The sequence below is a fragment of the Scatophagus argus genome, chromosome 6 (assembly GCF_020382885.2).
Source record: "Scatophagus argus isolate fScaArg1 chromosome 6, fScaArg1.pri, whole genome shotgun sequence".
In the NCBI taxonomy this organism is placed as follows: Eukaryota; Metazoa; Chordata; class Actinopteri; family Scatophagidae; genus Scatophagus; species Scatophagus argus.
Window position 1 is genome coordinate 5,098,750 of NC_058498.1, and position 15,046 is coordinate 5,113,795.

A 15,046-nucleotide genomic window follows, 5' to 3' on the forward strand; every position below is an offset into this window, starting at 1 on the left:
TATGTTTCAATCCAGGTCTTCCAGTGGGAAGCTCTGGAGCTGAAATCATCTGTGTGCAGGTAGGAGTACCAAGTGGCACCCCTGAGTCCAAATTAAGTAGACTTGTGTATAAGAAATAAGAATAAGAAAGACATTCTAATTATTTCTGAATAAAATATCTGCTGTTTTCATTAGCAAGTGTGGTACAGTAAGAAGTCAAGCTAGAATGGACATTCGCTCGTTGTACATTACGTAATATCTGATCATATGGAAGGACGCCATCTGCGAACACATATTGTTCTACTCAGAACCCCGTCATGTATGTTTAAAACTCTGCTGTCATTGTCCGAAAACTCTGGTCCTGCCATGGTGATTCTGGCTTGATTATCCAATGAGATTGCAAGTTATGAGACTGTGAGAGGGGAATACCACATGTTTCAGGAGGGGGTCAGTGTACACTCATCTGCATCTGTTTGTTCCTCAGAAAGAAAAAAGAGGTGATCTGATTCTGATTATCGGACAGCAGTCACTCTTTGGGCCTGATGTTCTGGTGCTCAGTGCACAATGGACTGATTAGTACACATCTGGACATGTGAAAAAAAAGGAAGAAAATCCATCTTGAAAACTTTGCTGTAAATCAGTGTGCATATTTGGCTGACGTAGTTTTATGGTATAATACAGTAAAAAGTTTTATAGAACCTTTTAGAAGCTTGAGGCTCTATATCAATAATTTCATCGAGGTTTTTATCAACTGGGCACATGTCTGGATTCAGACTTTTCCAAGGCTTTTCCAAATGCTGACTAGTCAGCAAATGGCAAATGCTCTTCTTCTCTAAGAGAGATCTTATTTAAGCACACAATGTCAGGGCTGTGCTACAAACTGATCGTGTAATTCATTTGTTCACAATGTTGATTCATGATGTTGTCAGAGAACCAGCATCGCTCAACATTTTTCTTTCCTGGAAGTGGACAAAAACATCTGGTGGAAGCATTGCTATCCCAAGGTGCTGGCTGATGGCAAAGCCAGCATGAGAGAGAGAGAGAGAGAGAGAGAGAGAGCATCCCGTGCAAGTGCTTCCTCCTCTGAGACAACTGTCTTTGATGAAGAGGGGGATCGAGTTTGACCCACTGCTGCAGACACACAGACCTCCACTGCACAAAGCTGCAGATGCCTTGTTTGCAGGAGCCACGAAATGAATGCTCTTTATTTACCTCAGCTGTTTATAGTGACTGTAAGGCTCGCTAGCAGTTTCCATTTCACTTTGACCTCTCTTCCCATTACTCCTTTTTTGGGCATTGTGACTGTTCACTGTAACTGTTCTTCTGCTGTTTTCAGATTAATAAACCCTCCATACTCCACCTGGGATTAGAGGCAGGAACTGCTCTGTCTCCTAGTAGCGTCCCCCCACTTGTCTAAACTGCAAACCATATGGACACCCTCTCTGTCCAGGCCGAGCTGAGGGAGACAGGCTGTGTATGCCTGGAGGAGGATGCTGGGGTGTATTTTTGGGGGGTTCTCTGGCCCCGGGACCCATAGAGCTCTGTTTGTTCTGTGTTAGTGGGTTAACTTAGGAAGTGGGTCAAATCTTGTTTGTTTGGAAAAATCACTGAACAAGATAAAGAAAAGAAATGGTGTCATTTTCAGGGAGGGGGAGGGGCGGCAAGCCGATGCGCATGTTAAGGTTACAGGGAAACAAAGAAGGTTTATTTCCAACTGTAATCAATGCCAGAGCAGAAATGTTTTATGATAAACACTAGAATCCTTTATACACCCTGTAAATCTGGGTTTGTGTGAATATCATCAGATGGAGCTGATGCAGAATCCGATCCCCCTCAAACTGGATGGCATGCTGCCTAACCCGGTAAACCACCTTCAGATTTCATAGCCTCAGACCAGCTCAGGTGGTCTGCCACATAACTGCTGGTGATTTTATGTGAGTCAAAAAAAAAAATGCAGTCAATAGGAGACTTTAAAATTTAATGATCTTGCTGGACAAACAAGATAAAGTCCAGATTGCAGCTGGGTTGTTTCATATACAGCACCATCACATACCTCTGAGCTGCACTGTGACTCTCTTCACACCAAGACTTCCTCACTTACTTGTTGTGGCTTATCTTCATACTGCCATGCCAAATGGGTACCCCGCCCTACCCTACTTACTGCTCAGAGGAATTATATTACCATTATCAAAACAAAGTGTTGCAAACTAGTTCTGATATGAGTTGCCATCGTGTCAGTACAAGAGTGCCATGACCTGCAGCACCAGGCAGATTTGCCTGTCAGCAGACAACATGAGGCTGCTGTGACTGACATGTTCTTCTTTCTCTTAAATTATTTCGGTCCTGGTGTGTACACAATGCGTATGTGCAAGTAAGTGCACGTGCGTGTCTTTGAAAGCAGGTTTATGCTAAGTTTTTCACATTCAAAACATGCCTTCTCCCCTGCTGTAGTTAAATGTACTTATTGTACCCACAGTAGGCTGATACAGTAGTCAAAAGTAGACAAAGGGCACTGATGAACACAAGCCAAAAAGTCTATCTGTGATGTCACGAGTGTGTAACTGGTGAAATCCAACACCACCAGCTGGTAGGAGTTGTGCTGGGGTGAAGACGGGTCCCCTTGCATCAGTGCAAGTCAAGGCACATAGCAGAAACCAACGCCTGGAGGTAAAGCCGCGCAGGGCTGTATCTGCTGTTGTGCTGGAGAGCATTCTGAGAGGGAGCCGAGCTCTGATTCTCTATAGTCCACACGGCAGTCGAGTTAACGCTGCTACAGCCTGACTAGCCGCTCTCCAAGAAAACTTTTTCTTTTTTTTCTTGTTCGATGCAACTGTTGCGCGTCTCCACATTGGATAGAATTAGCCTGATCACTGCGCGCCGCAGAGCGCAAAGGATCTGAGGAGCTCTGCTTTGAACGACTTGGAGAGATCTCTCCTCCGGACTGCAAAACGATGAGGAAATTCTGAGGTGGCACGACTCCAGCGTCCACTTCACGCGTCCTCATGGTTAGCCCATGAGCAGGTATCCTCTTCAGTGTGATTCTGTTTTCACCCAGATCTCTGCTGCCTGGACAAATGCATACAAATGCATTTAGGAGCTCAACGGACAAGGAGTGGACACGTTTCCGCGGCAGCAACGTAAGTGGGCATTTGCTTCAATAGTATGCAGCTGTTAGGCTACCTGTTTGTGTATATGTGCTCTTGAAATTGTTCCCAGAACAGATTTCCATATTAAATAGCAGCAGGAGGATTTATTTCTGCTCTGGTTTGTTGGCATCTTTCCCTGACAGAGGCGCCAATTTACTGAATAGATTCCTGCAGCTTCAAATTTTTGCCACCAAAACGTGACTGACATTATTTTAATTAGATCAGCGCGAGTTTAGTGTGGGAATCAATCATCTCTTTTTAGATATTTTCAGTCCTTCTGATTTTGTTGACTTTCAGTGATTATTTCGGCACAGTAATTATACAGACAGTACACCCATTCTCAAATGATATTTTTACTTTTGCACGAACACACCGTTTGAATATTTCATAGTGAGCTTTTTTCTCTCTTATTCTTGGTTGATCTTGATACATGTAGCTGACAACTTAGCAGAAGTAAGTGCTTTTAAACTGGCTGTATGAACATGCAGCTTGCAATCTCCAGCATTATAACATGAATACCATGTGGGACTCTGCTGAACACCCTTTCTTTTAATTTATCTTTCACTCACATGGCTATGGTAAACTGAGAAAGGATGTAAGGAGAGGATGAATGAGAATGGCTTGGAAGCAGCATTGCTTATTCAGCATGTCAGTTGTGATAAATCATTGTTATACTGCTTGATGATACAAGCATCAGAGCTGCTGTCAAGCTCCGAAGAGCTAGCAAATCAATCAAACTTTGTGCTTAGGCTTCAAATGGGGACAAAATGATATATTTAGTGCCTTTAAACCTAAACATTCCTCATGGAAGTGTTTATTATCGACATCCTGCATGCAGGTTTTGTTGTCCTGTTACATTCAGCTGGGACTGTGGCCAGAAATGTGCATTCCCCTATAGGCAACTAAACAGGAAATATATTTTCTCCTATCAGAAGTGAGTCCAAGTTGTCTGTACTCTATTATGAATCACAGCTCACACTGTATTCTGTTGTTCTCTGCTGATAGTGTTTGCTCGATGGAAAACAAAGCAGACCTGAAATCCCGAGAGGTCCGTTTTTTTTTTTTCCTTGAGAGTGAAAATGGGAGCCTTATGGGAGAACTGAGTTGACTGAGAACAAGTGTGGCCTCCCTTGAATTCACTGGGAGAGTTAGTGTGTATGCATCAGTGGTTAACTGGCTCCTGAGCTCCAGACAATCACCCACTGTTGCAGGAATTGGTGCGCCATTGCTGGCAGTGGTTGTGCTGTATAGCTGCAAGAGACTCACATGCTGCACCCTTGACTGAGAGCATGCTGTCTCCTCAACACTGGCTAGCGCCCATGATAAGATGATGATGTAAGTTTCTTAGGAAGAGGAGATGGGCAATGCTTTGTTTCCTGGAGGAGGAGGCCTAGAGTAACAGCTTAGAAAAATGTGATTTGTGAGGTCTTGCTGAGGTGGACTAGTTTTGGTGGTTAGTTTTTAAGGAAGATTTGGGACCTGTGTTAGGTTAAGTATCTGTGGTTCAGTTCAGAAAAGACTTGTTTTACATGATGAAGGAAAATGACATTTAGTTTGATCGATTCATATCCTGTGCCGTGTTGTGCACATGCTTTAATGATGATGTGTTCAGTGTCATGTTGGTTTTTGGTACACGATTTCTCTGTTGTTCTGAGGAAGGTGATGAGGCATGACACTCACTGAACGTAGGCTACATCAGTTAGACTCTATTTATATGAGGATGCAAATAGTAATATACACACTCTTTATTTGACTGGACCGTGATCAAGTCCACTGTGGAACACGACAAAGGACAAAATGCATTGTTTTCTATGTAACATGTCTCTTGTTGTCACACTTACCTTTAATATGGTCTCTGATCTCCTGTTCTCCATGTATTCCTGCCAGAAAGTCACCTCACGACACACCACATTCTGACTTTTCATTTTGAATTTTTTTTGTCTGAAAGTATCACAAGCTCAGTACCACCTCTTCAGGTGGTTTATGTAGTTTAAAAGAGCACTACCCCTGTGACAGTGGAAGTGAGTAGACGTTGTTCATGGGACTGCATCATGGAAGGACTGATTGACTTTCACAGACAACTGAAAAACTCAACAGCAAAGTGTCTCAGAAGAAACAAAGTCCAGGTCACTCAGGATGATTTACAGACCCCACTGTGAACCTTTGTAGTAGGAACTACTACCCAACTAAAATACTGCCTTTGACGATGTTGCTAAGGTTTATTTTTTTTGGTCATTGTTTGTGTGATTTAATTTTTAATGATTATAGCTGTGAAGCTAACTACAAATAAGAAAAACGTTTTAATGGTTTGCTCCCCCTCACCTGTAAGCCTGATTATCCATGCAAAATAATGCACGGTGGGATCACAGCCTTTCCACCTTCTTGCTGCAGAATGCTCACCTTCTCCACACCAGTAGCTGTAAGGATTCTGACCTGTCTGTGTGAGTTAGTGTATTTAACCCTCCTAACATCTGCAGGTCCCCATGCAACAGGAAAAGGGCAAACCAATAAAGGCCAGTGGAAGTTTACTCACAGCTCTTTGTCTGCTCGCTGTCTTGTGGGCTAAGTCAATCTTTACTCTGGTCTGCAGTGACCTCTTGACTCCAGTCACCTCCACGCTCCATGCTCGGCTCTTTGTCAAAGAAGAAGCATACGGACATGACATGCTGGTCTTAGGAAATTAGGTCTAGATTTCTATTTTTATTTGTCCGTTGCTTGGGCTAGTTTGGAAATGAATCACGCTTGGAAAGTATTTCAAGCCTTGGCCATAGACGAACATCAAGTGGACAATTGAAACCTGGAAACTTTTTGACCTGCTAATTTTTATTTTTTTTTACTGATTGCCATTTGGACACGAAGAGAAGGCTAGCTGAGTGCTTCTACAATAAAGTAATTACAAAGTTATTTGTACATGTCCAGTAACGCGTTGGTTGAGATTATGATGCAGGAACAGAATACCTCGTTAGTGAGAAAGTCAGATGTTTTCACTGAGAGGGGTATCCATTATGAACAACATATGTGTGTGTATGATCTACCACATATATATGACTGCATTTATTTCTCTCATAATTTCACATTCTGGCAAAGTGACTTCGGTTGTGAGCCTGTACAGCTCTTTAGCGCATTGTTGTCAGTTTATGTTTCAGAGTTTTTGCCTTCTCTCTGTTTTGAACTCCACTCCATTAAAAATCTGGGCTCACTTGCCACATTTTTGCCAAGGGGGCATATAACAGCGGAGGTTAGGCAAGTGCTCCAAGGTTATGCTCTGTAAAACTTAATTTTCTGAAAAATTACGCTCATATGGAGTACTTCTAAGGAGTACTAAATCTACTGTTGGAATATTCTGTGGGTAACACTCTTTTCAAAGTCAACAGAAGGGATGAAATGGGAAAGGTCAGTCAAGGGGGTTGTTTAGATTATCCAACATGTCTTCACAAATCAAAGAAGGTATAGTAGAGAAGAGCCGCTGTTGGCTTTGTGCGTGACCCCCAGCAACAGATTCAGCAACTGAATCAACAGCAGCTTCATCGGTATCCCTTCCTTTTGGTCAGGAAATTAAGCATTTCAAAGTTGTTTGGGTTGATTAACAGCTTTGCATGCTTTGTCGCCACTAATGGATTTGGTAAGTGGCCTGCCAAATTAGGCATGTAAACAGTATACTGTTGAATGTCACTGCTCACAAAGTCACCCCCTGACAGACATCAATGATGAACTGTTTCCCTTTCCTTATGAGGATTGTAAACAGAGTTAAAGTGAGTTTGCTGCTGTTTGCCAAGCCAAATTGAGCACTCCATTTGCTTCTCTCAGCCTTTTCTTCAATTGAATGGACCATTGTTAGGGATCCAAGCTAATTTTGAGGGGAGAAAGACGAGATCTGTTACTTCTGGAATGATTCATTGCAGAGGGGAGTTTTAAGTTGTGATTATTTATAGTCTTGACATGACACCCACTCCCCACATAGTGGTATTTCCCTGAGTCAACAGAGCAGTGTTTGGGGAGCTTTGTCTTGCTTTCAGCAGTCTTTTCCATTAACTGCAAGGACTGGAAAGCATGTCATAGTGGGCTGTCACTTATACAAGGACTTTCCTTGGGATTTAATAAAGAAATGGTCAAACTGGTGTCTCTGCATGTCTTGGATGTGAGTCTTTATAACACAATAAAAAGCTTAAAAATGTCAAGCTCATACTGAGATAGAAGGATGACAAATGGTAGATTCAAGGCGCTAGAAAATGACCACTGCATGTACTTGTGTCACTGTGGATGTGCTGAAGCAATGACCCGAGTCCGCTTGGTGGCAGAGCCTCGGGGATGCCTTAAATAGCCCTGAACAGGGAGACAGTGTGACAGACAGGCAGAAAAAGTTGTCTGAATCAGCATCAGATGGCCACACATGACACTCCAAAAGGGAATGCTAAGTGTTATATTTAGTTTTTTGTTTTCCTTTTTGGTCTACTTTTACACATTGCCAACTTTTAAGCAGAACCAGCCACTCATTGCATTATAAATGTCAGTTTTATCCTCTCTCAACAGATGAATGATTGTAATCATATATTCCCTCCTTTGTTTTCCTCTTGCTTTTCTCCTGCGGATAAGTCTGTGTTCCTGGCCGTGGAATGTCACACCACTTTCCCGATGGGAAACAGGTGACAGGCACAGCTCATACTGACAGCCTTTCTCTTTTCTATTTCTCTTGTTGGCTTCTCCTTCTCTTTCTTTCTCTTTTTTTCCTTGTCTGCCTCTGTTCCCCTGCAGGGCCACATTGGCCCGGGAAAACAAACATGGTTGTCTATTTGTGGCTTTCCATCAAACAGGGTCACATAAACACTGGTGGCCGCTTTGCCAGGTTAATCTCTTCCTCAAAGGCCACAAAGGAGAGATGTGCTTTTGTTAGCCATCACACTCAAGTAACAATTCCCTGAGGTTTAAGGTGCAACAGCAGCCTGTGATTGATAGTACTCCTTTGGTAGTCTTATGTAACTACATATTAAAATAGCAGGATGTTTGTGGTCCCACCACATCATGTTGAAAATCATCGCACTAGTTGCCAGAAGCTATTTGAAGTTGTGTCAGCAGCTGCTACTGCACACAGGACTGTCGATGTGATTGATTTGGTTTGAATGTACAGAATGCGTTCTGAAGTTGTGGATGAGAAATGCTCTGCAAAGTATGTTCTGAGCTATAGTTGTAGGACAGGAGATGACATGACTTGTCTGCTGTAACAGTTGGACTACTGCGTCTTTTTACTGTCGCTTTTAACTTATTGTTTTTAGATATATATATATACATAATTATTATTATTATTTTATCTTACCTATAACCTTCTGTTCAGTGTTTGTCAGTTTTGCTTTTAAAGATTGTTAAGCACTTTGGAAAAATCTGTAAATCTGACTGTATTTCAAGTTGTATGCAATTTTTTTACCATAGTTTTCATTCCATTTTTCAATTGTGTTTTAGTGATTTGACTTATGTGGTGGTTTTATTTGGTAGTTTGAAATCAGATGGACATCAGAGGAGAACATTAGCAGGAAAAACTCACCTGTGAATAAAAATACACATCCAATCTCAACAAATTACTTTCTGTAAAGCCGCATATTATTTTATCAGTTTGTATTTTACCCCTATAATCAGTATGGCACATTTCTGTGGTTGGAGACACTGCTCCACAATCTGTGGACTCCTGCTGGTTTCTTTACATTTCTGTTGGCTTTTGCCAATTGTAAATAATGCATGCTGCCTTCCAGCTATATGGTAGGCAGTGCCACCTAGAGGTGAGGTCAGTGAAGGTCAAAGGACTGCTCCATGAGTCCACTGGAGAGATAAGGTCACAGTATGCAGTGTAAGCAAGATAGGTCCTTAGGTGTGATTAGTACTGTTTTGAATAAATAAGAAATCTTCTAAAAGTATTTGCAAGTACATATGAAATTGTGGTTTGGGCATTTCTGTACAACAGTATTTTGAAGCTAGATGGCTGTCATCACGTACATGGTATTTGTGGCTTTTCCGAATATGTAAGAAGATAATTTTCTCCTGGTCGACAATCCCTTTGAAGTGCTTTGGGACTGAAGATCCGTCAGACAAACCGTTCTTTATGAGCTGGAAAAATTAATCTTAAAAGGCGGACATTACACTTCTCTCTCTAAATCTTTGCTGGGGCTTCTCCCTCTTTGCAGTCGTAGCTTTGCTGAGGCAGGCTTTCATGAACAAAATTAAATTGTTTTTAACCAAATATGGATTTGAGACAAAATCCATCATTGCCTGGAAACAATAAAACTCGACACAAAAAGCCTATTTTCAGACAGAAATATGTCATATGATGTCGAATGGCTTCATCAACAGACTTTGCCTTTTATGGGGCTCCCAGGTGTTTTGTTTTTTTTTTAACTGATTTCAAGTCAGTATTGACTAGGGCTGCAAGCAATCATTGCTTTGATAAGCAGTCAATGTAGGGAACTTTTCCGCTTATTTACTTATTCTGCTTATTCCACTTACAGCTTATCCGTCAGGGTCGCGTGGGGGCTTGAGCCTATCCTGGCTGACTTTGGGTGAAAGGCGGGGTTCAGCCTGGACTGGTCGCCAGTCAATCGCAGACACACAAAGACAACCACACACTCACACCTCAGGGCAATGCAGAGTAGCCAGTTAATGTAAGGGGCATGTTTGGGGGTCTGTGGGAGGAAGCCGGAGCACCTGGAGAAAACCCAGAACATGTAAACTTGGCACAGAAGGGCCCAGACCGGGATTTGAACCTGGAACCCTGTTGTTGTGAGGTGACAGTGCTAATCACTGCACCACCGTGTCGCCCAACTTTTCCGATCAATTAATCAATTGATTAACTACTAAATAAAGGCCCAGAGCTAAAAGGGTTCACCTTAGATTACTTGTTTTGTCCAACCAAGAGTTCAAAGCAGGAAATTATTAAATTTACAGGGTATAAATGAATTGTCAAATTTTTTACCACATAAATGTTATTGACTGATTAATCAGCTGGTTGTTTTAGTTCTCCATTTACCTTTACAAGCACTGTGTGGTTTATGACATGAAAATAGTTGTGAGTTTATGTTAATCAGTTTACAACTTGAGTAGTTTTCTTCCCTCGTTACAAATGACCTTCACATTGACCAGGTCACAATTTATACAAAAAAGACAATATTTGTCTATTTTTTTCTTTTATTTTGTTTGCAGTTATGACATTTGGGCCTATCATACACAATAAGATGGTATAAAGATATTAATCCTTACACGTTTCCAAATGGCTGGTTGGTGTTTACTATAATGATTTCAGGCCCTTTCAAACAGATTTCCGGTCAACAGGTCGAAATTACAAATAGCCGACTAGCAACAGTTAACCATTAACTGTATCTCTGAACATACTGGTGAATCAAATGAAACCTCAGGTTAAACAGACAACAGACAAGCTTAACTGATACTGTTTGAATACTTAACTGATACTGTTTACTTTAAAATGGAGGAAATGCAATGAAGGGTCCTTCAAAGTGTGTGTTGTGTCAGCAAATGTCACCATGGCTAACATTTTAACAACTTGATTCTGTTATAGCATTAATACCAACTTTAGGTTTATTAGCGTCCCACAGCCAAGTGAGTTAATGTTAACCAACCATTGCTAGCTTTGCTAATGTCATTGTATGGACCACCTACCGCTATGGTTGGCTAGTTAAAGTGTTCTCTTGATGTCATCTCATAATTGGATGTTATTATGATGTCAAAGTCCCCGACTCTTTTCACAGGATGTGAGGATTCACAAAATGTGTCCAGAGCTGGCGACAGGCAATAGATTTAAGAGCTTCATTGTTTCATTCTATTAACTTAACGATTCATGTGGAGAGACATTTGGCAAACATATGTCTAGCTAACTTCAGGTTATACCCTCATATCGACTGCATTCCTTTACCATGAGCTGTTTCAGTGTCAGGGGCCTGAGGTGTTGTGAGTGCTGATTCAGTGGCGTGATTTACTGACACACTGTAATTCAACATCTTAACAACCCTATTAATTGCAAGTGTGTTTTCCTGATGATGTGTCATGATTAGTCCACTCCTTATCGTGGTGTCCTACGTTGATTCTTATTGGTATGTCTCTTTGACTGGTGGTATTTTACTGCTGTTTGACCCCCTTATGGGACAAGAAAACAGTGTATCACTTCTCATCCACTGCTATACACCACGGGCAAATGACAGTGACTTATGCCTTTTCTTACAGCAGAGACAAAGCGGCCACCAGCAGCAGCATTTAAAATTGACAAGCAGTAAGGCGACTGGTACACACCAGAACATGAGTGACGTACTGTTGGCCTCTTTTCAAGTGACATAAGCCAATAAAACAGCAGCGGCGTACCACTCTGAAATGCTGTTAAGATGAAAGTTTTTGGAGAAGTTGTGTGATGAAACGTGAGAAGGGACCACCTGAAGGAGATATAGTTGGGCGAGAGGGGGAAGCTGAGGCTGAGACAGCTCTCTCATATGACCTCTGACCAAACCACCCAACTGGTGTGCAGAGCCAGAATGTATAGACGTGGCTGTCTGCTGCACTGGACTGTATGTGCAGGTGTTGCTGTCTGTCAAGCCCATATGGTACATTTTGTGAGTGATGTGTACTCTGTCTAGGACCTTGTGTAGATTCAGTTAAATTGTTTCAGTTAAACGTAATGTGCGTTTATCTGTTGGTATTGAAGAAATATTGACATGTGTTGTCATGAAAGTAAGTTTCGTCGTTGAAATGAACATAGTTTAAGTAGTAAAGTTGAAGTTGCGGAAGTTATGGATATGAATAATCTGGTCTGTGGTCTCTGCACCTATATGTGCCGTTAGTGACAGTGATCTGTAAGTTGTATGTTTGTTTGAGACGGTCAAAGGTCATAAGAGAGCTGCGTCTGAGAAAGTCCTCGAGGCTGGTTACTCCTGCTGTTTCCATGCTGCGAAGTCGACTGCTTCCTTAATCGTGTTAAACTCAGTATTATTCAAGATAGCAGTGAGAGTTGAAAGAGATCGTAGTGGACACCAGAACATTTTCATTCTCAGCGTCTCTCATTTACATTGTGATTTTTGTTTAGCATCTATCTTCTTGTGTCAGCAGAAGAGGCCAGACTAGCTAGACTTTCTAATAATTAATGGCTGAATGGAAAAAGAGCCAAGTTATTGTCATTTCTGTTTTTACAGAGTTTCATACACAGTGAAAACCACCTGTCATGCGTCTGTATGGTGTATTTTGCCTCAGAGCAAGAAACACGAGGCTTGAATTTCCAGCCCCGATCATCCATGCGTACAGTCATTGTGTACCTCACTCGCTTGTATTTGCTTTTGTGGAATCATTGTGGTCATTGTTGAATTCCTGTGATGGACTGGCAACATGTTCCTCAAACAGAATAAGTGGAGAAAAAGAATTAACTTGACACAATCAGTGAACTAATCTGTTTTTAATTTGTGTTCGTCCTTCTAGGTGGAACTTTATCCTGCTCCTGTCAGTATGCTCAGCAGTACTCCCTGGAGAAGAAGACTACCTTGCTCAAGGTAAACAACAGATCTCGAATGCACGACTAAATATGTGCTAAGTGTAGAAGATTATTACTAACACACCTTTTGTAAAGCCTTTCCCTATGTCTGCTTTGTCTTTGTCACCAGTAAACTGCTCTGACATTTGATCAGATAGTGTCAGGGACATACTTAAGATATATGTGACTGATTTGTGTGACCCCTACTTGAATAATTAAAAGAGGGACGGAGCTATGTAGGTATTATTGCAAAGTTAACATAGTTTTATGCACCTAACAAAGTCATTGTCCTTAAGCAGACGGGGTATCAAGCAGACTTCATTAGCTACATTAAATCTCAGAATCACTGGTGTCAGATTCATCCTCAGTTTTGAAAGCTGTACTGGGGCAGACACAGTGTGATTGGTGCATCCTTCTATAGTGCAATACTTTACGTTTTGCGAGAAAAACGTTTTGCAGAGCAAGAGCTAAAATATAAAACAACAACTCCAAGGTAAATCTTTATTGCTGCATATTTTATACTGGAGTAAGTATACATAGGGACAGTAGCTACAAACAGGAGCTTATCTTTCTTTGCTCTTTTTCTCATTTTTAACCTTCTTCCCCAACATGTCTGCTCTTGCTCTCCAGGCCACAGCGTGCATGTAGAAGCAGAAAAAGAATAGCCTCTCAGCCTTCACTGCCTCTTTGCATGCCCATCTTTTTTCCTCTCTGTGCGCTCACCTCTGCTCCATCAGAGAGGGCTCTAAAAATGTCACGTGCAAACATAATGTGAAGCGTGTGGTAAAAAGAGCACTCCGGGAAAGTACACCAATCAGTCAGACAAAGAGGAAGAGGAAATCTCAGGTGAAGGCCTAGGGATAAGGTGATATCCATCTGCTTGTTTTTTTCAAGGAGTTGAAAAGTTGAAGGTGAGAAGGGCAGAAGTTAGGAGTTGATCTTAGATTTTATTCACCATCTGTAGAGTCACTACAGCTAGTGTCCTTATAGTTACTGCCATAGTTAATAAAATAATCCTACATATTTCTCCAGAAGTGACTTCCCTCCCTGAACCCACTCAGCAAGAAATAATGCTGTCAAAATAATCTAAAGAAAGCACTGATTCAAGTTCTGAATCAGCATGTTGCACCTTGAACAGAGGAAGCAAACCGCCTCAAGGGTCCCTCGCCTTAAGCAGTGCGACAAGAATGGCGTAGGTTTGTAGGCCAACCAGGAAGTTAGCTCATCACATCACCTCATATTTCCATTGACAGAAAGCCAATGGAATTTTTCAAATGGAATTTGGATTATAGCAGAAGAGACTTTATTTCATACCTCTGACCAAAAACCCATTCAGAAAGTCCAGAGTGACAACGCAACCGGTAGTACAAAAATGCTAACTCATCTCTGAGTTTTAAGACTCATTCCTGCAGCACCGTGAGCAAGAGAGATATACTTTCTGTGACTGTATTACTTATGGATGGAATTATAGTGAAATTAAATTGATAGCAGGATCAGTCCATCATAACGAGGGGAGGAGAAATGCACACAGTGCTGGAGCAGCTTGCCTTCACGTATGAGACAGGTTAATTGGAATCTGGGCTGGCATTACCTCAGGACATCTCAGTGCGTGCTCAGATCAGATGCAGTTAGATCTCCCTGTGCTGCAAGAATAAAAACCTTGATAAAAACTCATCCAGGGTGATGTCCTTTATCTCTTTATCTGTTTATTGTACCCTGTCTTTCTGACTCTGATTCCCTACCTCCATTAAAGAATTCTTTTATTTTTGAAACAAACATATCTATGGCACGAACAACACGAGTGAACTACTCTCGACGAATGACAGTGTCTACAGTAATACACACAGACACATGAACAGCATGCACACACACACAGACACCACACCACACAAAATGACACATTTGTGATGCGGTTGACAGTTACGATTATAATTTGTGTCCGTTATCCTTGTTTCCATTTGTCATTTCAGTAACATATTTGTTTTTTCATTGCTCAGGATGTGACACGTGGCACATTGCCCTCTAGCCTAGTGATTTGTCTGTTACTCTTTACTCAAAGCCAAAAAAGCACAGAATATCCTGCAGTCTGTAGATAATTTTTTAAGTGATTTCCCCTGGCTGTGCCTCACTGTCAGGGGGTTCTTTGAAGAATCACCTGTGGGCATGGGAAAAGAATGACAGGACCATTTGGAGGAAAGCTGCTCTCGTGAATCTCTTTTGGCACATTGATTCAAAAAGGCGGTGTGGACTGGTTTCCTGTATCCCAGTTCGGCCTCACCCCTCCTTAGTCCCCTCCTCTCATCTGGGCTACAGCTGCCTTTCTGTTACTTAATCCAAGTGAAAACTGGGAGGGGTCACCAGCATCATGGGGAGACTGTTGTAAGGGTATATTGTCTGACCAGTGATTTGTTTTGTT

At 41.7% G+C, this 15,046-nt stretch overlaps 1 protein-coding gene across 1 annotated transcript in view; it reads left to right on the top strand.

Annotated features, from left to right (window-relative positions):
• Nucleotides 1-2,507: 2,507 nt before the first annotated feature.
• Nucleotides 2,508-15,046, top strand: part of LOC124060514 (collagen alpha-1(XXIV) chain) — an 82,301-nt gene continuing 69,762 nt past the window's right edge. Inside the window, exons 1-2 of the mRNA XM_046391589.1 lie at nucleotides 2,508-3,116; nucleotides 12,579-12,649. Of these exons, the coding sequence (XP_046247545.1) occupies nucleotides 3,064-3,116; nucleotides 12,579-12,649 (124 nt within the window). The 5' untranslated portion in view covers nucleotides 2,508-3,063. The remainder of the gene's footprint in view (nucleotides 3,117-12,578; nucleotides 12,650-15,046) is intronic.